At 31.7% G+C, this 23,716-nt stretch overlaps 2 protein-coding genes across 4 annotated transcripts in view; one reads left to right on the forward strand and one right to left on the reverse strand.

Annotated features, from left to right (window-relative positions):
* Window positions 1–7,494, forward strand: part of LOC130452765 (transcriptional activator cubitus interruptus) — a 197,325-nt gene extending 189,831 nt beyond the window's left edge. The window contains exons 6-11 of the mRNA XM_056792186.1: window positions 1,127–1,276; window positions 1,721–1,885; window positions 2,211–2,502; window positions 2,608–2,904; window positions 3,200–3,573; window positions 3,632–7,494. Of these exons, the coding sequence (XP_056648164.1) occupies window positions 1,127–1,276; window positions 1,721–1,885; window positions 2,211–2,502; window positions 2,608–2,904; window positions 3,200–3,573; window positions 3,632–5,509 (3,156 nt within the window). The 3' untranslated portion in view covers window positions 5,510–7,494. The remainder of the gene's footprint in view (window positions 1–1,126; window positions 1,277–1,720; window positions 1,886–2,210; window positions 2,503–2,607; window positions 2,905–3,199; window positions 3,574–3,631) is intronic.
* A 1,025-nt stretch (window positions 7,495–8,519) lies between these two features.
* LOC130452652 (cytochrome P450 9e2-like) lies at window positions 8,520–23,101 on the reverse strand. Of its 3 annotated transcripts, none has more exons than XM_056792011.1 (7): window positions 22,946–23,101; window positions 14,186–14,393; window positions 13,437–13,600; window positions 13,012–13,343; window positions 12,430–12,631; window positions 12,136–12,375; window positions 8,520–9,090 (listed from the first exon to the last, which is right to left on the reverse strand). In XM_056792011.1, exons 2-7 carry the CDS (start codon window positions 14,386–14,388, stop codon window positions 8,654–8,656), a joined length of 1,578 nt encoding a protein of 525 aa, XP_056647989.1. In that variant the 5' UTR covers window positions 14,389–14,393; window positions 22,946–23,101; the 3' UTR covers window positions 8,520–8,653. The 3 variants fall into 3 exon arrangements, with proteins under 3 accessions (XP_056647989.1, XP_056647990.1, XP_056647988.1); XM_056792012.1 differs by lacking the exon at window positions 22,946–23,101 and adding an exon at window positions 16,249–16,347; XM_056792010.1 differs by lacking the exon at window positions 22,946–23,101 and adding an exon at window positions 14,446–14,594.
* Window positions 23,102–23,716: the final 615 nt, after the last annotated feature.

Consider the following 23,716-nt stretch of genomic DNA (forward strand, 5'->3'; position numbering starts at 1 on the left):
TAGTCTCATAATCTTTTTGGGCATCACGTGGATTGATCTCTCAACTTTAAAGATTTCGAACAGAACACCTAGGGAATAGCAAAACAAACTGCTTCGATGTTTTACGGAATTCTTACTATTCCTTAAACTGCTGGTTTCTCTTTTTGTCATATCTTGAATTTTCACAATGCACGTTACGTGGTGACTGTTATTAAAATACGCCTTCACAGTACATGTTGCCCTAGATATACTTTATTGTCTTTTAAATTTGTATCTTTTGAAAGAAAATACTTAAAAATATATATTTCTTTGAAGAAAAATGCTTACCAATATTATATCACACTACGTCTTTGTCCATCTGTTCAACACTAGAATCCGAAAATGCTTAAAAGAATGCTCTTCTCAAATATTTTATGTAAAAAGTTTACGTAACTGTGTGCTTTCATCAAATACCTCTCTTTCTCCTATGAATGTCAGTTCAGCCTTCCTACACGCTCTCGCAATCCCTATTATCATTGCGACTTAAGAAACAGATTTATTTAATAATAAATTACAAACATATCGTAAACTAAGTCGTACTTTTGCAAATAGAAATATTTCGTCTTCAGGTTCTTTTATAAATCTTTCTACATTCGTCAAAAGCTCCGGATTCTTTGCTTAGTATTCAGCTGACTCTCTCTTCAGCTAAGCCAAAAACCTAGTGTACTCTTTGACATCGACATATTTGCGCACGGTGAGATCAGATCTCCACATTGAATATATAATCCACAAAGTCCTCAAGCAAGTAGTACCTTTTCATTGATGTTCTTTATATTTTTCAAATCGCACCATTTTTCAAATTTTTGCTAGGTCAAGGCGTATCTACTTCTGGATTTTTCAAGTATTAAACTACCCGCTGTAACATTTGCTTCCTTACTCCGAATGAAATGTCTTATTGGCTATTTGAAGATGTTTCAAGTAATTACTTCTGACTTCTTTTGTCTTATTTTGAAAAATCGTTGTTTGCTTCCATAGTAACAATACTTCTAACACCATTTGATTCCATATTAATATTTTCATTGTAATTGAAGATGCTATTGAAGATTATAAAAGCGGGGAATTAGATGAAACGTTGTATTGATATTTATAGGTTATGTATTATTTTTAGCATATCAACAATGATCACATACATGCGAATAAGAAGTCATTTGTATGTCGATGGGAGGGGTGTTCAAGAGCAGAAAAACCTTTCAAGGCTCAGTACATGTTGGTTGTACATATGAGAAGACATACTGGAGAAAAACCTCATAAATGCACGGTCAGATTTTTTATGTTTTATATATTCTGAGATCATGCATAAATACAATAACTTTACATAAAACTAAACGATCTCTTTACTATAAAATTAAATCAAGCATATCAGCATTTTAGCATACAGTATGAAAATATTTAATAGAAGTATTATCCTTTTCAGAAATAATTTCTGCATAAATAAAATTCAGTTATATCGATATAGTTTTTTCAAATTTCGTTTATTTTAAATTACTTACAATATTTCGATATTTTATTTTACCAAAATATCCCAAAAACATATAGCCATCGAAATATTCGATATATACTTAGACAACGGCTTGATCCTTTCATTTTTTTACAACGTTCATTGGATTCAAAAATCTTAAACTTATAGGAATAAATTATAAAAAAACTGAATAAGAAATGATATATTTGGAAACTAAGACAATCTAGTTATTTGTTTTTATAGTTTGAAGGATGTGCCAAAGCTTATTCGAGACTAGAGAATCTGAAAACTCATTTACGATCCCACACTGGCGAAAAACCTTATACCTGTGAATATCCTGGTTGTGCTAAAGCATTTAGCAATGCCTCTGATAGAGCCAAACATCAAAATCGTACGCATAGTAATGAGGTAAGCCATACTTTTCTTTTCTGTAAATTAATTAATGCTTAATGTTTTTGAAAATTTAGCACAGATTTGAAATTCTTTCAACGTTTATTTTCATAGAAAATGTACATTTACAGGAATATTAAAAAATTTTCAAAAAAACTCCATTCTACACATCATTTGTTATATATATTTCATTATTATTCTTACTTTAATATGTTATTTCTGCTGCTTCCTTAATTGGATATTTTGTAAGTAAAAATAGTATAGAAGTTGTCTACATTCCAAATAATGACATCTTTTTGAGTATACTGAATCTAAGGAATTAAGTATATTGTGTTTTTAATAGAAACCATACGTGTGCAAAGCACCGGGATGTACGAAACGGTATACCGATCCGAGTTCTCTAAGAAAACATGTGAAAACTGTACACGGGGCAGAATTTTATGCCAGTAAAAAACATAAGGGATCCGAACCAGGACCTGATGATGGCCCGGCCGGATTAGATTCCAGTCCAAGAAGTGAGGATATGCAAAGCCATAAAACAACCAGTCTCAGTAGTCCGAGTATCAAATCTGAATCTGACGTTAATTCTCCCGGTCACCAACAAGGAAGTCCACTCGGTACCACCCAACTTGCAGGTAAAATTCTATTCGATATTTGCATAATTTGACCTGATTATCCAACTCTGATCCCTATTACTAATATTATATATTTTAACGACATAATATCAATTTTACTTTTAGGACTTGGAGGTTTCAACGATGACTTACCTAATGACATAGGTGGAACAATTGGTCCTTCTGATGATATACCTTGGGCGTACGATGCAGAAGACTTAGAAATAGACGAACTTCCTGTTGTTTTAAGAGCAATGGTGGGTTTAGGAAATGAGCGAGGAGGTGTAGCGGTTACAGAGAGAACACCGAGAGTTAGAATGAAACATCTGGTAAAAGGAAAACCGTCAACCATACCACCCGCAAATAATCAAAGAAAAAATATTGCTGATCTTAATAGACGAATAACAGATCTGAAAATGGAAGGTGAAAACTGTATTTTAAATTTCTGTATTCTTTAATTTCTTATTTCATAGACCTTTTATATATGTCTATGTTTCTAAATCGTCTTGATTTTAGGTCTCTTCTGTGATAGAATTAGTTTTTTCATAATTTTTGAAAGACAGATACAATTTTTTAATAATGACTGAAAGTAGTCGAAACCTCAAATTATAGAAAAAACTAATTTTATAAAAGAATATACATAAAACCAAGACGATTTAGAAACATGAACAGTATTTTATACATTGTTTATAAATATTGTTTTTAATTAATTTTTTAGGCAATACAACTGGTTCTGCTCAAACTAAGAGTCAATTCACTGATCTCCAACAAAGGCTACAACCTCCTGGTAATACACAGGCTCAAATCCGCAGGGATAGTAATTCTACAGTCAGTTCCTATTATGGCAGCATGAGAAGTGCGGATATGAGTCGAAAGAGTAGTGTAGCTTCGCAATCTTCCAGTATGCGTCCTGGTGTAGTAGGGCCCGGATCTTTTTACGACCCTATATCGGCTGGTAGCTCGAGAAGATCAAGCCAGTTATCGACAGCTACAACAGGTGGAACCTGCATTCTTCCGCCGCCACCTTCACATCTTCTAGCTGGACATTTACAAAAACTGCAGAATTCTCCCGGCAACAATTTAGTACTCCAGGTAAAGTTCCTATTATTGTTATTATTCTATATATTATTCTAAACTGTTATTTTTTCAGACTCAGAATGCTTCACTTCAACAAACAGCAATGCAACAAACTTGGTTGTCTACAGCTCTGTCCAATATTCCATCGACAACAACTAGTACAGATGCTCGCAGAATGTCGGAACCGTGTCACACTTTGTCCGATAGGAAGAGCCCTCCACCTCGTCCCGCTTCTGTATCTTTATCACCTTTGAAAGATACTACAAACTCTTCAGAATTGCATCCAAATCAAGCAGTAGTTTTAGATGAGGTGGGAGAAGGAGAAATGGTGGAGAATAAACTTGTAATACCTGACGAAATGGTTAGATACTTAAACCAAGTAGCAGATAATCAAAACATAATGAGCTGGTCGGATACAAATCAAAAACCGTTAGAAAGCTCTTCACATATGATACCATCACCTTCTAGTTTTACACTGCCTTCTCCTCAAAATATGTCACCATCTGCTATTAGTCAAATTTTACCATCACCAAGTAGTTTAAATCAGATGATATCGTCACCTAATAATCAAATGGTAAATTCTCCATCTAATCTGAACCAAATGATGCCTTCTCCTGCGGCCAGTAATGCCAATCAAATTATACATTCACCGTCTTCCAATAATCTTAATCAAATGATGCATTCACCATCTTCTAATAACATGTGTCAAGTTATGTCTTCACCTGCAACTAATAATATTAACCAGATGATGTCTTCACCTGCAACTAATAACATGAACCAGATGATGCCGTCACCTGCAACTAATAACATGAGTCAAATGATGTCTTCACCTGCACCTAATAATGTGAATCAAATGATTTCTTCACCTTCAACTAACAATATGAATCGTATGATGCCTTCACCTACAACTAACAACATAAATCAGGTGATGCCTTCACCTACAGCAAATAACATAAATCAAATGATGCCTTCACCTGCAGCTAATAACATAAATCAAATGATGCCTTCACCAGGAGCTACAAATATTAACCAAATGATGTCATCGTCTGCATCTGTTCATAATCAAATGCTTCATTCTCCATCTGCAAAGCAATTGATGTCATTATCTGGTACTAATAATATGAATCAGATCATGTCTTCTAATGGGAATATGAATCATATACATACCAATTATTCAGCTTCAAACTACGGAATGGTGCAACAAAGTAACTTTCCTGTTAAATGTCACTCTCAAATGATGAATATGAACTGTTTTAATAGACCCATGAACCACAGTGGTTGTTATTCTGTGCCACATTGGGACGGATGTGGATGTCAACAAAATATGACACAAAATAATCATATCTGTCGTCAAAGGAATAGTTATATGGGTAACAATTCAAACCATTATTGTAATAACCATTACAATCAGAACCATTATAACTGCAACAATTTTCAAACAAATTACAACTGTATGTCTAACATGTCAGAGCAAATGCCCTCACCGGCAGTAGCCACACCCTCACCATCTGAAGCTATGAATCCACCTCAACAAGCACAAATGACACGACCATGTTCACATTATGACCAAAACTGTTATTCCACCTCCATATATCCTAATCAGTGTATCTCTAACACTCACAACTGCACAAATTGCAAAAAAACCGGTTTCAGTCAGTGCTGTAACCAGAATAATGAAATACAGTGTAATGATGTTAGCCAATCGCAAATGTCACCGAGTATTTCAAACAGTGGTACTACAATGCTCGGGATGCGCCAGGACGCTTATCAAAGAACATTGGAATATGTTCAAAATTGTCAATCGTGGGTGAACAATTCGGATACGGTTAGTAGTAGTACACATCCACTTAAAGTAGCTGAAAAACCTACTTCAAATATGGTCGTTAATGATATGACTTCATCTCTTACTTCTCTCTTAGAAGAAAATAGGTTCTTACAAATGATTATATAAGGAAGATATTTATTGGATCTAATCACTAAAAATATATGTATTATTGTTGTGAATATATAAAAATATAATGTATAATTTCAGATATTTTGAAATGAAACAGATGAAAACCTAGGCAATGGAACAACTAAAATATATATTACAAAGTAACTAAATCTAATTTATTCAATCTCTTATTGAGAAAAATAGTTCTCATACCCCACTCTCATTCTCTTTGGTGGCAAATCTTTTATATTTTTTGTATATTTTGAACATGAGACAAAGTCTGCTATTAATGTATATTATATAACTTAGGAAAACCATTGCTTAACTCAGTCTGTTTTTTTTCAAATAAATAAAAAGTGACAGATATTTTAAATCAAAGTCCCAACTCATTGAGTCTGGAATTTCGTGTGGTTTTCTTGAGTTTATATTTCACACATCAAGACATTTAGATACTATCATAATAGTAAATTAAGCTCTAATGCAACTAACAAAATAAACCATTCTTGGAGCAAATCAATCCCACGCATCCAATCTGATGCTACATCAGGTCCTTCAAATCACTACAGTACAACATAAAAGCTAGAACCATCATTAGAGCGAAGGAACAATATACGAAAAACATTAGAGAAGACCAGTTAGAAACCACAATAAACTAGAATCCAAAATTGTGTTTTTTATTGATATATTTTAATAATATATATTTGGAAGTACCAGTTGTTTAAGTGACATAATATATAAATAACCCTGCTTCTATAAAAAATATTAACTCATCCTTCTCATCCTCATTTATGTCGTTTTAGATTGTCATAAACTTATTAAAATACATCATTTGAAATTTAGACAATATTTTCTGAAAAACAATACTATTCTACTCATATCATCAATCATTGGATTGTAATATTTTCCACGAATTTTATTTATTCCACAGTTTATGCAAAAAATCTATTAGCTCTAGGAAAAACTTTACGATTAGAAAATGTTTTGAAATATACAAGGGTAAAAGTAGTATTTTTATTTCACAAGATTAAATAAAAAAAATTCATATTACTTTCACTCTTTGAAACCTAATTGGAATGTTGATACAATACCTGTTGCTACTATTTTGCAAGTGCAGGGAAATTACAAAGTATCAATTTTCTATACATATATAAATTTGAGAAAAAAATATAAATCATTAATTCTACTCACAATATATAAAAGTATATAAAAAAAAATGTTGCATACATATATTTTTCGTATCCAGACCCTTGTTTAGTTAAGAACATTTGCAACCAGTTTATATCTACTCAAACGTATCTGTATAAATATTATTCAGTGAAATTTGGGAAAGTGACAAGTAGTATTTAGTGGGTTGTTTATTTGAATTTTATTTGCCAATTTGAATAATAATTTTGATTTATGATTTAAAGAAATTGCAGAAATAATACAGATATGTAAATTATGTAGATAAAAACTTCACACTTATTATATTTTTTCCAAAATGTATTGTTAAATGTTGATGTATTAAAATGGTTAGCAGAGTTATTTTTCATATTATTGATTCAAAGTTCTTATTATAGTGAATCTAATTAAACCACTCATGAAGTTGGTAACTGATTCAATGTGTCCAATTAAATTGTAGCGCCAAACCCGCAAGACATTTTTGGAGAATATAAGTAGTGATCTTGGTTAAAGAAATATGTTAGGCGTACAAATATGTATGAAATGTATATTGTGATATGTAAATTAATTCTGCAATACTTATTAAAATTTTATAGAGGCTTTAAAGTTTTGTGAATATTCAAAATATTATAACTGTAAGGAGACTATCTTTTTTTGTATTATGTATATTTTATGAAGGGGTCTGTATAATGATGATCTCATTCTTTTCGTGTAGGGCCACATACTGCCATATTTGTACATCTTATATATTAATATTGTTTAATATTGGTTGTAAATATATAATTTTATGTTATATTTTGTACTTGCAATAGAGATATATTTAATAGAACTTATGCTTAATATTTTTTCAAAATTTTTTCATGAAACCTCCCACTTACCTCGCCCACAACAACTTTGACTCCTTCTAAACCCAGTCGTCAAACAATGCACACAAATTACAAAACACTATGTCTTCAAAATCGTATGTTATGAACTTTCATCTGACCAGTCTATTCTAAAAAATGTAAGTGTGGAGTTTATAGGAGTGTACAACCACCAACATTAACTGGAACTTGTTCCGCAGCATACTTGACGAGACGCTGGACCTAACATTACATTTCAACAAAGATAACGACACCTTAACCCTGAAATCTCAATTAAACAACAAGAGTCTCCTCATTTTATCAACAAATAACTAGAAATTTCAAGATATTAAGTGATGACAATATTAATTAAGAATTATCATATGGACCTTAAAAGTAGGATTAGCGATAATGTCAACGAAGTAACAATCCTTAAAAATTTCAGATTTTTTAAGTTTATTAATATGATTGGCAGTCTTCATCCTGAGATACTATTAATAAAGTGTTAACGTATGGAGCATAATGGCAGGAATGGCGATAATTTCATCAAAATAACAAAACTTAGAAATTTTAAATATTAGATTTAAATTCTCATTTTTCAAGTTTGATGGTAAGATAGCATAAAATTTAATTAATCAATGTTATCATATGAAGCTTAGAGATAGGGAGTAGTGATGATAATGTCATCGAAATAACAAAAGCAACAAGATCGATGGGACAGATCTAAGGGTAATAAAGACTTACATCGACCTCTGTTTTGGGACAAGAAGTTGCAGATAAAGGTGTTAAACAATGTTATAGTTACAAATACACAACACAATACGACGACGTCTATTGATTTGAAAAAAGGGTGTTGTGTATTTGTAACTATAACAAATATATAAGAATTGATGTCATTCGACTCCAATAGGTGTGAATAGACATCGGAAATTTCCATTCAACAGAAAGTGATAATCGACCTAAATTGGCTTCTTTTATTTATGCATAACAGTCACGATCAATTTGACCAGAGTAAAAAAGTAATCTTCAAAATGTAGAATCATAGCAAATTTTTATTTCAAACATTACATTTAAATATATATTTAAATACTTCTTTTACATTATAAAACATACAATTAAATGAATTAAACAAAATTTTATTCATAGTTTATTCAATACATTATTTACGCAAGCGCTTCAAATCAAACCAGAAACCATTTTCTGCTAACAAGTTGAACGACGACTTTGATATTTGTATTGGAATATCCGTTTTCGCATTAGGTACAATTTCAAAGTTACATAATATATAAAAAAATACAACTTTGGTTTCCAATAATGCGAATCTAGAACCGATGCAGTTTCTTGGACCTACACCAAAAGGCAAAAAACTATATGGAACGATATTTTCGGTATTGTCCTCTCCAAATCTTTCTGGATCAAATCGATCTGGATCGGGGTAGTATGCTGGATCGTGATGAATACCAAAAATGGGAAACCATATTATCGTACCTTTTTCGATATGAAGAGGCTTCTCTCCAGGCTTTGTTGGTTGAATTGTGTATGGTTTAGTACAAACTCTATCTATTGCTATAGCGATTGGCCATTTTCTAAGAGACTCTGAAATAAGATAAAAAATTAGAACCAGATTATCGTTAACATAAACCAGAAACATCACTAAGAGCACAAACTTACAGAGGACGATGTGTGGTGCCCTTTAAGTCAATTATTTTATTCTTTTATATCGATATCTATGTATACACCCTGTACACTAACTGTTAATTATTTATAACCAGGTCACCTATGTTTTGGTGATATTGCAATTTACTGTCTACGTAGGTAAACTATATCGTAATTATGAACCAATATTATGTGTCATCATTAATTATAAAAAGGTAATTCCAAACTATTAAGACAATAGAAAAATGGTGAAGTTCAATCGCTGTTTAATTTCTACCCCTCGTTATGGCCCAACATTACAGATGTTTCGTCAAGCCAAACTGAGAATATCGAAAACATTAAATAAGTAAAATTATTGATGTTTGTTGATTTTTAAAAATAAATCACAGAGAAACAGAACTCAGTGCTCGAGATAAAGTACTACTGAAATCACTAGTTTAAATCCGTAATATAAGGCAACTACATAGACGCTGAGGAGACATTGGATGCTTTCGTTATTCAACCAGAACATATTTCCACGTTATAACAAAACATACATGGTGGTCTTGAAAAGCTTAGATAAATTTTTTAAATTAAATACCCTATATATTACATGAGTGTATGGATTTACCAGATATTAAATCTGAAATTTTTCGAAAGAATTAGAAAACTTCTTTAAGGCGTATTGTCTTATACTTTTCGGTAAAGAAATTAAATTCCAAGTAAAAATACTTATGCTAGTATTGTAGCTTGTGTCTGATTAAAAACACTAGAAATGCAAATCAGAAGATTTATTATTTAGATAGACCTGGATTAATGCGGACCCATACTGTGTATAAAGTAAGAGTAGACAGGAACATCACAAGTTCCAGAGCAGCCCACTAAAAAGTACTTTCTCCTGGATTAAAACGTCCTTTTCGTGAATATGGGAATCAATCAACATGGATTTTAAGTTTACAGAAAAATCTTGGTTAATTTTCCTATTATACCAATGTAGTGAATCTAAAGTTGTAACTATCTACATAATCCTTAACTAAAATGTACAGTAACTGGAAATAATAATATATAATCCCGATAATTATACATAGTGAAATCCAGGAGTTCTTGGTCTCATATAGTAAATAAAGTACGTTCGCATCAATCTGTATACACGCGACAGTAATAACTTTCAACAAGCTTTTCACAAAGTTTCAACTTGCTGCTTTCATCTATTCTACTAAAGCTCAAAGGACCACCTCAGTCAAGTTGTTTTGAAAAATGTCTCAAATTGAGTTTCGCGCTGTTATAAAATTTTTGACTAAAGTAGAGAATTAACATCAACAAAAGTCAAAAACAGAATGTAGGCTGTTTACGGTGACTTGTGTACACCATGTCCAAATGTTAAAAATTTGTCAAAGTTGTTTTGCTCGAGACGAGAAACAGAAGATGATACACGTGACTGTAACTACTACAAAAATCATTAAATTAGCGGAAGAAATTGTTTTAAGTGATCGTTGTCTAAAAACAATGAAAATTGGAGTACAGTGAGGCATTTTGAAAAGAAAGTGTTCTAAAGACACTACATAAACATTTTAATGTGAAGTTGAATGTTGAAAGTATCGAAAAAAGTTGTGGAAAAATCAGCCGAGGTGTACGTTGTTTCATGACAGTGCTCGAGTTCCCACTGCTTCGCTTCCCAAGGCTACTGTACACGAATGTAGCTTCAATGCGACAATGAAATTTAACAGGCGTCATTCAAACATTTTGAATCTTAGGGCCCTTTCACACCAAACGAATCCGAATCAATCAGAATCACTCCGAATCAAGTTGAATCTGATTGACCAAGTTCGACTTCGAGCGCTACGTTTAAATGTAAAGGGACTCTTTTCCCGCCTTCAGACCGGACGAATCTGGTTCAATCAGGTTTGATTCGAGGTCGCACTTGATTCAGATTGCTCGTCCGGTCAGTCTTGAATCAACAACCATACGAGATGGACGTGGAGTTATTAATTTTAAAAGTTGAAGATTATAAAGATTATTATAAAGATTATAGATTCAGTGTTGATTGAGCTGGTGTGAAAGAGTGGAGATGACGAATCAGATTCAACTTGATTCGGAGTGATCAAGATTGGTTCGGATTCGTTTGGTGTGATAGGGGCCTTAGGATGCATCATATTTTTATAGTTTCATAGAAACTAGATAGCATATTTGTGAATTAATTGAGAAAAAAAATAACTAAATAAAAAATTTTATTTCTTATAGATTGACTTTTTTCCTCGACGTTAATATGTATAGATATAATTGCCGGGTTAGATGTAGACGTAATCCCTGAGGGATGAGGGAGAGGCACATGCAGTAGCCGCAAAAATAAGTAGGCAGAGAGTATTAACAACTGCATAATTGGGCCTTTCTCCATATATTTTATATGGAGGCAAATATTTGGACTTGTTAACCAATAATATTTCAGCAATATTAACTATATTCTCTCACACTAACAATCCCATGCTACTTTCTGGTGACATAATATCAACAAAATCATGCTTCTCGTTGTTTACACCTATCTGGATAGACACATAGTTAGATAGGACGTCAAGACGCAATAGAATAAACGACCGGTTCACCGTCCAGAAAAATGGACCAGTAATTTTACAAACTCTACAAGATTTTGCAAGAGATAATCTAATAGCACAAACATATTCAAATAATTGAATAGAAAAATTTTGAAAAATATTTGGATACTGTCAAATAATGAAATCGTATTGGTTGACCATCCCTTTTTATTTCTTTTAGTTATGGTGTAATAGGATTAAAGTTAAAATATTAATAAAAATTTGAGGTGTCATCGGTACGCTTATCATCACCATACCGTGTGTTTTATTTCCCATAATAATATATATGAAAAATTATATATTTAGATCTACTATTCATTAGATCTATATAACCATAGAATTTGAAATTTGTTTTCGCAATTATTAACGTACCCACATTCAGATTAATAAAAAATGTACTGTTATTTGATTCATATACCTGATACTACCATATCCATGTATTTCATTTTTAAAATAGCAGAATAAGTAACATTTCCGTTACACTCTTCGAGAGTTTTTTCAATTTCTTCTCTTAGCCTTTTCTGGATTTCGGGATGAAGAGCCAACTCATACGCCATAAAAGACATTAAACTAGAGGCCGTATCAAATCCAGCAAAGAAGAAAATCATAGCTTGAGCTGCAATATCCAAATTGGTGATTTCCTTGATAAATGCTTTTCCTAAAAATAATTACAGCAATAACTTTTTATAACGACTCGTATAAAATCATTTACCTAAATCTGTTTTTTCTACTACTGCAAAACCGACATCTTCCACTTTTTCTTTTTTATGACTCCCACCTTTCCTTGCCTCCAATAACAAATGAATCATATCGGGTCTAACGATGCCTTTCTCTTTTCTGACTTTGATAGTTTCGTCAATAATTTTTGTGAAAAAATTTGCTACAGATTTTTCGAAGAATCTAATTTTCAAAAACTGAAACAAAAGTTAGAGAAGCTCATTTTTCTATACTGTAATATTTTTTGTTTTCGTGCTCTGAATTCATCATTTTTTCTTGGTGCTAAGCATTTAATATTTGTGGTGTTCTATTGTTTCTATATTTATTTTATCTATATCTATAGGTACATCCATTTCGAAAGGTCACATTTGTAAATAAAATTTGTAATCAATTAAATTTTTGCGTTTTAAATTAGAATAAATGTTGGGAGTGATTCATTCATATGTTGTTGAGTTGATAAAACATAAAAAAACTAATTTTCAAATAGAAGAGACCTAAAATCAAGAACATTTAGATGCATTAATATATCAAAAGGTCTAAGAAAAAAGAAATTTATATATTAACTTTATTAACTTACTGATAAAATTTTTGGTATAATTAAATATCCAAAGAATTTCATACTTTTCCAAAAGCCCTTGAAATTAGTAATGTCTCGTCCCATAATGTAGAATTCGTTGTCTTGTGTCTCTAGAGAATTAATCTCTATCCCAAAAGCTGTAGTTGCGATAACGTCATTTGTAAAGCGGGTAAATAAATCTTTCATTTCCACTTCTATAGAATCCTTGTCTTTTCGTATAAAGTATTCGCTGAAATTCTTAGCACATTCTGACATCAAAACAAACATAGCTTTCATTTTACTACTAGTGAAACTAGGACTAAGTATAGGTCTCATTTCGCGCCATCTCTGACCTAAAAAATATATTATTAATCCAAAATGGGTTTACTGTTAGGTCTATTATCACAAATAAGGCAAAATTTAACAGTATTTAATAAACAATTAACCTGTCAAAGCAAATAAGTTCTTTCCCCATAGAGGATCAGCTTTTTCAGGAATGAAAGCCTTGTGGTCCATAAAATGATCGAAATCTTTTACACCCAATTGATTAATTAATTCAAGATCCTTAACAAGAAGCGTGGGTAAAGTGAATTGATATATTCCAGAATATCTGAAAATTATTTATAATAAGTGAAGCCATATGTGAAATAAATTTTTATGAGTAAATAAACATTTCTTATAAAATGATAGATCTAATAATTGAATAATAAAGTATGAATATATCAGACTTTATAAAATAAGATATTGATTCAAATCACAAGATGCTTTCAATCTCAGATAAAAATTTTGGTGTGTATACAAAAACAATTCATCGAAATTATTTGTATTGAACAACAGATATCTCAATTTATATTTTTGTTGAGTGTACTACATTTATATTTGTGCGCATGTGTATCGTTGCGCGGAGAGCGCATGATCTCTTGTACTCGTATGTGTGGAAGAGCTGAAGTGCATGACGTGTGCCCTTGACAGCCCCAGTTATATGTAAGATGTTCTATTGTATTGTGTATTGCCATTGATTAGTTTAATTAACCACATACCTTAACAATTCTCACATCACAACAAGTGAGTAATTGGACTTCCTCGCACTTATGGTGTAACCTATATATTTTTTTTAGCGAGACAGTGTTTTATTAATTTTGGTACACTTACCAGTTTCTTTGATTGTACTATTGATTTCAATAAAAACTAATACCTGACATCTGGTACTGCATTGTAAACTTTTAGAATCATATCAGCAAAACTTTGTGTTCTAGTTACTGAACCCCAGTTATCTCCAACTAGCCATTTAGATTTTCCTTGTTTCACTCCTCTTTCAGTCCAATAAGTCATTGGTTTGATAGTGAAATGATAGATAACAATAGCCAAGAGGGCCGCCCCTAATATCCATTCTATCATTTTATCTGAAACAAAAATATCATGAAAAATTTGAGATACTAAACGCTGGTAGTTTACGTTTGGTCTCTGAAGACGTTAATTTGCTTATCAAAACGCAGAGTTAAGAAGAAGAATTTCTGCAAATGCTTTTGAGATTTATATTGAACACTGCTACTACATCAGCACTCACAAGTATACTGTCTGATATGCGTTTCGATAAACAAGTTATCAGATATTGAAGATAAACTGAAGCTTATCCGAAAAAAGTTCCCGGGTTCTCTGTGAATTAAATAATCGATAAGAAAGAAGACTTCAATGGTCAATAAGAATATTAATTTTAGTAATTTTCACAAATTATGTATTTCAAGAAAATACCAAAAAATCCACACAATGTTTTTGAATAACCTCGAAAAGTAGAATGGTCATTTTACATCGAATTTCCGCAACACAACAGAAGCTAGAGCAAGTATGACTACCCTTTGAATTAGCGTGGCCCTAACCTTTGTTCATACAATGACCTTTTCTTTTTAAACGTCAGCAAAACATATCGTTTTTTAAGCCATTTGTCGAAAAGAATTTTATGGCGGTATGTTGCTATTAGCAGTGTCAATGAACGTATAACTGTTGAAAAAACTCTTAAAAAAATGTGTGTACTATTTATGATTTACTGACTTTATTGTGTATTTCTTTGATTTATTTTAGATAGATACGAAAAGGATTGCAAGCTCTAGCATATTCCATTGTGTATAGAGCCCCCACAACTACAACTATAATCTTTTACTTATGTAAATTAAATATTTTCCAAGAACCTTCCAATTCACCTCCACTACTCATACCACTCTTTAGAAAAGTATTTTGACTGACTTTTAGGAAAAGTGTAGTAAGCACATTTTATCCTGAAGTTATTTTTATAAGTGGAGAATAAAAAACATGTTTTCAATTTTCGTCCTAAAGGTATTCAGCCAGGGAAAATATCTCTGCTAATAAAATCTTTATAAGGAATTATAGCAGCTACTAGAATATAGTTCTGAAAAGATTTATTCATGGCTTCTGTTGCCGAAGATTTACCAGACAGTGATAGTGACAAATAAATACTTACCTATGTATTTGATATATATAATTAAATTTAATTGTATCATTTTTATAATCTAATTTAAGATAAAATTAGGAAGTTATAATCATACTAGTTCATTTTCTTTCTTCCTAATGAAAAAAACTATTGTTTATAAATACTGAATTCATTTTATGAGCAGATAGGCCTGTTTAGCCTAACAATGGTTTTACAGATTTTATATGAAAGTTTCCAACCGCATAAGATTTTAAATAATATATGTACCACACTAAAGCTTATGAACATATCACAGATCACAAGATTAAAAAATGAAATACAAATAAAGTCTATGATTGCATAGTATTTAGTGTAAAGTCCTTTTGAATTAACACAATTGTCAAGAACATATGAAGAAAAAATAATTTAAAAGTGGAAAAAATGTACAATGGAATTATTTGTAAATGGTTCTAAACTTTCAAAAGTGGTCGGCAAAGATGCTGCTTTTAATTGAAATATTCCATTAAAAAAGTTATATGTAGGGTGGTTACCGCGATTGTGTGATGCTGGTCAAAGGATCGCTCGCATTAAAAATTCAAATGAATGTTTCCTCGAACGGAATCCAAGTAACCGTTTTTGAGATATTTCAAATCACTATATTTACTTGCATCGTTATACTTTACACTTACCTATCCGTATTAGATAATAGAACAGACTTGAACTATAACCACTTACGATAACTACATTTTCTAATGTGGTAAGATAAAATTTATCAATATAATTCAAGTTTTTAATACACCCCGAAACAAAGGTTTATAAATATGTCAACCTACCGTCCCTAAATATAAAAGTTTTAGCTGAAATACTATGTCACATTACACTTTTTTATTGGTGATTTGGGTTTAATATTTGTTAATTCTTACTCAACGCCCAATATCTCGTTTCAAATAACTATAATTGAAATTTCGTTATTGTTATGTTCGCGGGAAGTTTTTATATTGAAAGAAGATAATAAATATATCCATCATAGATTCTTTGGCAAATCCTATTGTCAACAAAGATAAAATGTGAGTACCGCATGTGTTTCGTGTAAGACTTGTTTTACGAAATTGGTCATCAAGAGATAACGTCAACTTTCCAATGTTATAGAGAGAGCCTAGTAATCATTTTCATGATTGCAGCGGCTTACAATAAAAAACATAAGACAAGTATTTTACACTTTTATATATATTTTATATTTGAAAGATCTTTCATATCCAATTTGTTTCGCTAACTCCAGTCAAAATATATTAAAATATATACGGAACTTTTTGAAGTAATGAATCAAAATTATATTTTCAAACAATATTTCTAAATAGTACGGAAGGAAAACTAAGAGAAAGAATATTTGATGGCCCACAGATGCTGTAGCTGACTTATCAAAAGTTTTTCATCAGATAGGAGTGAATAAAAACAAACAGAAGAAGAAACATAAAATTTTGTTATTATTAATCCTAAGTTTGAAGTATTTCTAAAGCCGGACGGACGGACATTTTTATTATTCTTTCTGATTAACTATTACCTTAATAAACAATAATGAATGAGTGTCAGTTATGGTATGTAAACTAGTGTTATTATCTACTGTACTACTGTAAAATGTTTTCAGCATAGCCACCACCAGCAAGTATGCAGATGTATTCAAGGAATATCTAATTTCAACATAAACCATTCAATTTATATAAGCCCACACAAATAAAATAAAAGGAATTAAACTCGAGACTGAAAAGTAGTCAATGAAATTTACTACCACCATTCTAACGCTGGGGAAATGTTTGATTCTGATGATCGTGGAACATGTATATCTTTTTAGTTGTAAGAGGAGAATTTCCAGGAAATCAGTCATTATTCAAAAAAGATAACTCTATTTAAATTATGTCCTTCAACTGTAACCAATATATTGGATATTTCACCGCACCACTCATTTAGTTTAAACTCGTGCTGGAAATATCAATCTTTTTTGATTGAATGTTTTTGGTTTCCTTCCGTTGAAAAAATAGTATTTAGATATATTTGATTTTTGGTTATTATGCAATTCCCTCTTTAGTCACTTGAAAAATTAAACTTTTAGTTTGGTTTAGCAGTTAATTACAATAATAAACTGTAATATAATAATAAACAAAGCAATATTTATCAAACACTTATAGTTGGGATCCCTCTGCCACTGGCGCTAGTTAGGTACTGAAGCAACAGCTAACGGCATATAATAAATGTAATGATTAAGTGGAAACACAGAAGATAATAAAAACTGAATTCCTTTTAATATCATTCTTATATTTCATTCTTTGTTCTAACGTTGTTTAATAAAAGTATATTTGTAATTGTAATTTGCTTTGAAAAAACCCAAATTCGAAGTTTTCATATACAGTGCTTTTCAGATAAAAGTATCCACCTTTAATAACTTTTGTAATACTGGTATTTAGAAAAAATCCAAAAACACGTCAATTTATGTTGGAAGGGGCAAGCATTATGGCTTATTTAAACTTACTGGAAAAGCCACCCCCTCACCCCTAGCAGCATCCCCTTTATTTTTTTAAATTACTTTTCATATTTTTTATGTAAAATTTGGATACTCCTCTTTGAGCTGATTTCAAAAATATATAATACTTGTAGGTTAAAGTGGTTAGTTTATGAGATAAACAATTTTTCTTTTAAGAGCACAAATTTTACTTATTATTTACTTTCACCTTATTTGCCTGTACTAAAATGGGTTGTACAACAGTTCAAACTCTTTAATCTTTTTAACTGTGCTATTTATTATGAAGTTACAATAAGTGTTCAAAATGAGTACCATTCACTTCCATACAATGGTATAATCTATTTTGAAATGCCTCTCTGACATTGCTTAATACGGCTGGATTTAATTGTCGACATTCATTTTCTATCCTCTCTCGTAAACTTTTGTTTTTAAATACCCCCATAAAAAGAAGTCTAGGGGTGTCAAATCCGGTGACCTAGGTGGCCACTCCATCATCTGCCCCCTTCTACCTATCCAACGAGCGGGGAATGTTTCGTTTAAAAATTGTCGGACAGGCATAGCATAGTGTGGGGGAGCTCCGTCTTGTTGAAATACCAGTAAATCTTCGGAAAGGTTATCATCATTTTCTATTATTGTTGTAATACGTGGGTCAACCCCTTCCCTGAGTAACTCAAGATATGATTCACCATTTAAATTTCCGTTGATGAAGAAAGGTCCGACAATGTGGTCACCTAGGATACCACACCAAACGTTTAACTTTTGGGGATGTTGTGTATGGAATTCACGCATAATATGTGGATCACTTTCAGCCCAATATCTACAATTATGCCTACTTACTAAGCCATTTAATGACCATGAGCATTCATCAGAAAAGCAAATATTGTTTAACAATTGTGGATTGTTATTGATAATTTGCGTCATTGATTCGCAAAACTCTAGACGACGATCAAAATCATCTTCATTCAACTCGTGCACCAGCTTAACTTTGTATGGGTGGTACTTGAATTTATGTAGAACTCGGAAAACTGTAGAAGATGAAACACCGATCGGTCTACTTATTGTTGACAACGATTGGGGTTGTTGAGCCTCTAAGCTGACTTGCCCTAAAATTGCCACTTGGATTGCTTCGTTATTTACGAGTCCCTCTCGCTTATGCACTTTATTGCAAACAGACCCTGTTGTGGTAAATTTCTCCATCAGTTGAATTACATACTTATGAGTTGCATGTCTTCCGTCATGTAATTCGTTAAATATTCTAGCAGCAGCTCTTGCACAATTATTATTTTGGTAGTATAAACCTACAATTTCAATTCTTTCTTGCAAAGAGTAAACCATTTCAGAGAAACAAAATAAATAATGTATCAAATTACACTATCAATAGTGACTACAAATTCTAGTTGACAATGTCAAACTTTAATAAAAAGTAGAGTTTTTTGTTGTTTGGATTTTTTAAGTAGAATAAATAGCACAGTTAAAAAGATTAAAGAGTTTGAACTGTTGTACAACCCATTTTAGTACAGGCAAATAAGGTGAAAGTAAATAATAAGTAAAATTTGTGCTCTTAAAAGAAAAATTGTTTATCTCATAAACTAACCACTTTAACCTACAAGTATTATACATTTTTGAAATCAGCTCAAAGAGGAGTATCCAAATTTTACATAAAAAATATGAAAAGTAATTTAAAAAAATAAAGGGGATGCTGCTAGGGGTGAGGGGGTGGCTTTTCCAGTAAGTTTAAATAAGCCATAATGCTTGCCCCTTCCAACATAAATTGACGTGTTTTTGGATTTTTTCTAAATACCAGTATTACAAAAGTTATTAAAGGTGGATACTTTTATCTGCAAAGCACTGTGTAATTCGCTTGAGCTTAAATATTTTTCTATATCGATAATATACCTGACTAATTTTATTTTTTATTTGTTAGGCAATAGTGTATTGGAAATCCGTTTTTTCAAATTGTGATTCAATTCAATTGAATATATGATAATAGTAAATGAAAAAAGGTTATTACAGGCTCTTTGTTATGCAAAAAATATTGATAATTAATTTTTCGTTTGTTATTATCACTAGAATTGAGTTATTATGAATTATTATATAACAAAAATATATTTAAACAATTTCTCGCAAACATGATTATTATAAAAATCCTTGAAAATCATTTTACTTCACGTTATTTCGATATACAATAGAGCGTCGACTACCCGAACTAATGTTGTCAGAGGTGGTTCCGATAATCGATATTTTGATTTAGTTTTTTATTTATACCTAGTAAGAAAAAGGAAGATCTAAAACAACAACTTTGTAAAAAAGAGTTTGCTTATTTATATAAACATAATACTTACATATCTTACTTTAAATAGAACACCCTATATATTTTTACTTTTTGGATAGACTATCTCAAAGATCGGATTTCGTTGATAGATGCAAGTAAATTTGAAAAAAAAACTGAATCACAATAATTGTGGAAACTTTTGTTTCAACATAATTTATCAAATGTTCAGTGGATCATTAAAAATTTAATTGAATCAAACTTACTATTCAACAAATTGAATCGATTGAAAATCGCTATAGATAAAATATTATTATTTGAACCTCACGATCAAATTTTACCTTGCTTGATCAATGGTATGAGGGCCACTCTGTATATTTTGAGATGCCGCGAAGCTAGAGGCAACACTGCAATCCCTAAGTAGTTAGCTGTGACTGCAGTTATGTCGCTGCTACCATAGAGTATATAATTGTATGATTTGCCATCTAAACATGAATTTGTTAGGGTCGGGTTAAGTGAACAACAAGGTCTTGAGAGGTTGCAACTCCTTTAAATTTGGTTTTCAAAATCTTGATATAGTGAATTCAAAAGTAGACGGATATCGCTTGGTTATAAAGCTTTTTCCTCAATTACTGTTGAAACATTGAAAAGTGAAACATTTAAATGGGAATATATGCAAGATGCACCTATCAAGTGGTTCAGCCATTTTTTGGTGTCTGATCCGCAACAGTAAAATCATGATCATTGTCATTTGAAATAAATTTGTTAATCGATGCGTGTCACATACCCTGAATGATTTCCAAAAGGCAGAACGGTAAGAATCTTGCGGGAAACGTTAGAAATATTAAATAATTCCGATGGCAATGGCGAAAAAGCAAAAGCTCTATCAAGAATTTTATGTACGACGTATTTTTCGTAGTACAGGAATAATATAAAACCAAGTAAGCTTGAAGATCGAGGTATAGTTGAAACAAACCGGTACACTACAAAATGTTCACCTACAGTTCCTAAGTCAATCAAGATTCGCGGTGTTATATACATAGAGATATTACCATAGAGTAGGCATGCCTACAAGTGAGAGCGTCTCGCGAATGAAAAGAGAAAGAGAATCATTTATGTATTTCTATCTCTTTCTTTTGTTGCGCACTGCGCATGCGTGCCTCTGATTCAACGGGCAACGGTAAAGTGCGTACACGAAATCTAATCAACGCGCATGCACCATTAGACAGAGACAGCAATACATAAATTATTTTCTCTCTCTTTCTATCGGCCAGACGCTCCCACTTGTATGGGCGCCTATAGCATGCCTACTCTATCTGTAATATCTCTATGGTTATATAAGGCCCCTTTCACACCATATGAATCCGAATCAATCTGGATCACTCCGAATCAAGTTGAATCTGATTCGTCATCTCCACTCTATCACACCAGCTGAATCAACATGAATCTATAAAAATCCTTTCATCTTCTTTTTATTTTCCTCCTTTTAGTTGCTTTTGAGTTATCATCATGGACGCAGTTTTTTTAAATGCAATAGTGTTTCGTAGGAAGCAACGGCGGAAACAGAAAACAAGAAAAGTGTGCATACATCACATAAATAGGAAAAGGCCGGATTTTGGTATGTTTCATCTGTGATTTTTATCCCTCGCGTCATAAATCGCACTATTTTCTTTAACTTTTAAAATTAATAACTCCACGTCCATCTCGTATGGTTGTTGATTCAAGACTGACCGGACGAGGAATCTTACAGGTTGAATCAAGTGCGACCTTGAATCAAACCTGATTGAACCAGATTCGTCCGGTCTGAAGGAGGGAAAAGAGTCCCTTCACATTTAAACGGAGCGCTCGAAGCCGAATCTTGATCAATCAGATTCAACTTGATTCGGATTCGTTTGGGGTGAAAGGGCCCTAAGGATATAGCATCGTCACGTGAAAATATTCTAACAGTCATTGAACATCTTATTCGACTGTTTTGACCATTTATGATCTGTGTTCATTCTGTAAATCACATAAAAGTGGAAGATTTTGTGTGTTACAAAAAATACAATTAATATCTCGAAGATGGAAAAAAATATATAAATTTGAAAATTTTCCCTGATCAGTGGTACAAGAGTACCGTAAAGTAAAACATTTTTACTCATGTTAAATAAGAGAGTGAGAAGAGTTGATCATTTTTATATTGACTTATTTCAAAAAATTTACCAGCTCAGCATTTTAAGTCATTTCAATTTTCAATACTAAAACTATTTAATCAGTTTACATATCAACTCGAAGTGCTACTACTCGAAATCTTGTGCGGAACAATTTACAGTTTGCTGAGAAATTCTATACATTCAGATGACCTCAAAAACCTGAAAAACAAATTAAAATTGACGAATATTCAATGTTAATATGTTGTTGTTCATTTACCTTGATATATTAATGTATTTTAATGATTATCTAGTTATAAAATTGTAATTGTAAACTGTATTAGCGCAATTGTAATTAGTTCAATGAGTTTGAAAAGAATAAACTCAATATCTACAATAACCATATTAGTAATTTCAAATTTTTTCATCGTTTTTTATAATCTGACGCAACATAGATAAGTAAATTACATATATACGCCTTAAACAAATAACTAATAATTAATCTAGTGGTCAGTACAGTCGAAATAACCGAATCATTGTTATTTCAGTTCTAATTTCTCAAATCATGACAATACACGGAAAATAACAGGTATTTATCTTCATGATAATACTTATACCTTATTATATTCCTAATCAATTGATTCCGGTAATAAAATAAATAATTCACAACGCACACTAAACAAATTAAACTCGCACAACTATACACTCTGCGGTACAATGATGATGCGTTGTATAAGACGATCGTTTTTATAATGATTATGATCAAAACAACCAATTTAAAAATGATAGCGATAAAAATTTCTGTTGGTTTCGATAGATGTTACATGCTCCGTTATGATGAAATGTAGCAATTGAATCTGTCTCGAAATTCAAAATACGTACATGAATCATTTCTCACTAAATAAAAGTTTGTGTATCAATAATATTTTTTAATCAAATCTAAAATCTTATTTGACATACGAGGGCGGTTTGAGAGAATTTTCGCTTTGGTAGTAAAATGTTTTCGTTCTTTGGTAAATAGGGAGAGAAGAGAATCCAAGTGTTAATCATCGCTTATTTTTACGTGAAAAAAACATTGGGCTACGTCCAAAGGAATAATTCTCTACTTTTAAAAGTAGATTGCTGCTTTACGATTTAATCCCTTATCCACCATATTCACCTAATCTGGCTTCGATTCGGTTACTTTCCGTTTCCAAACTTAAAATAACTCGATGGAAAGTAGTTTCAGACAAATTAAGTAAGTACAGGTAATTGGAGATGTGGAAATGTCAGTTGATTGACTAATTGTTACTATTTATTCATAATAATCAGTAGTGTGTGTGGCACAATAGGCATAACGAGTATTTAGCAACTTTGTTTTCGGCCTGAATCTACTGTTTATTAACAAA

The sequence above is a fragment of the Diorhabda sublineata genome, chromosome 2 (assembly GCF_026230105.1).
Source record: "Diorhabda sublineata isolate icDioSubl1.1 chromosome 2, icDioSubl1.1, whole genome shotgun sequence".
In the NCBI taxonomy this organism is placed as follows: Eukaryota; Metazoa; Arthropoda; class Insecta; order Coleoptera; family Chrysomelidae; genus Diorhabda; species Diorhabda sublineata.

Bases quoted from the DNA above. Each gene is read 5' to 3' on its own strand.
- LOC130452652 (XM_056792011.1), bottom strand. From the start codon at position 14,388: ATGATAGAATGGATATTAGGGGCGGCCCTCTTGGCTATTGTTATCTAT. The intron at 13,601-14,185 runs GTATTAGTTTTT...AATAATTTTCAG, and splicing joins AATGCAGTACCAGATGTCAG to ATATTCTGGAATATATCAAT. The intron at 9,091-12,135 runs GTATATGAATCA...ATCTTATTTCAG, and splicing joins CATGGATATGGTAGTATCAG to AGTCTCTTAGAAAATGGCCA.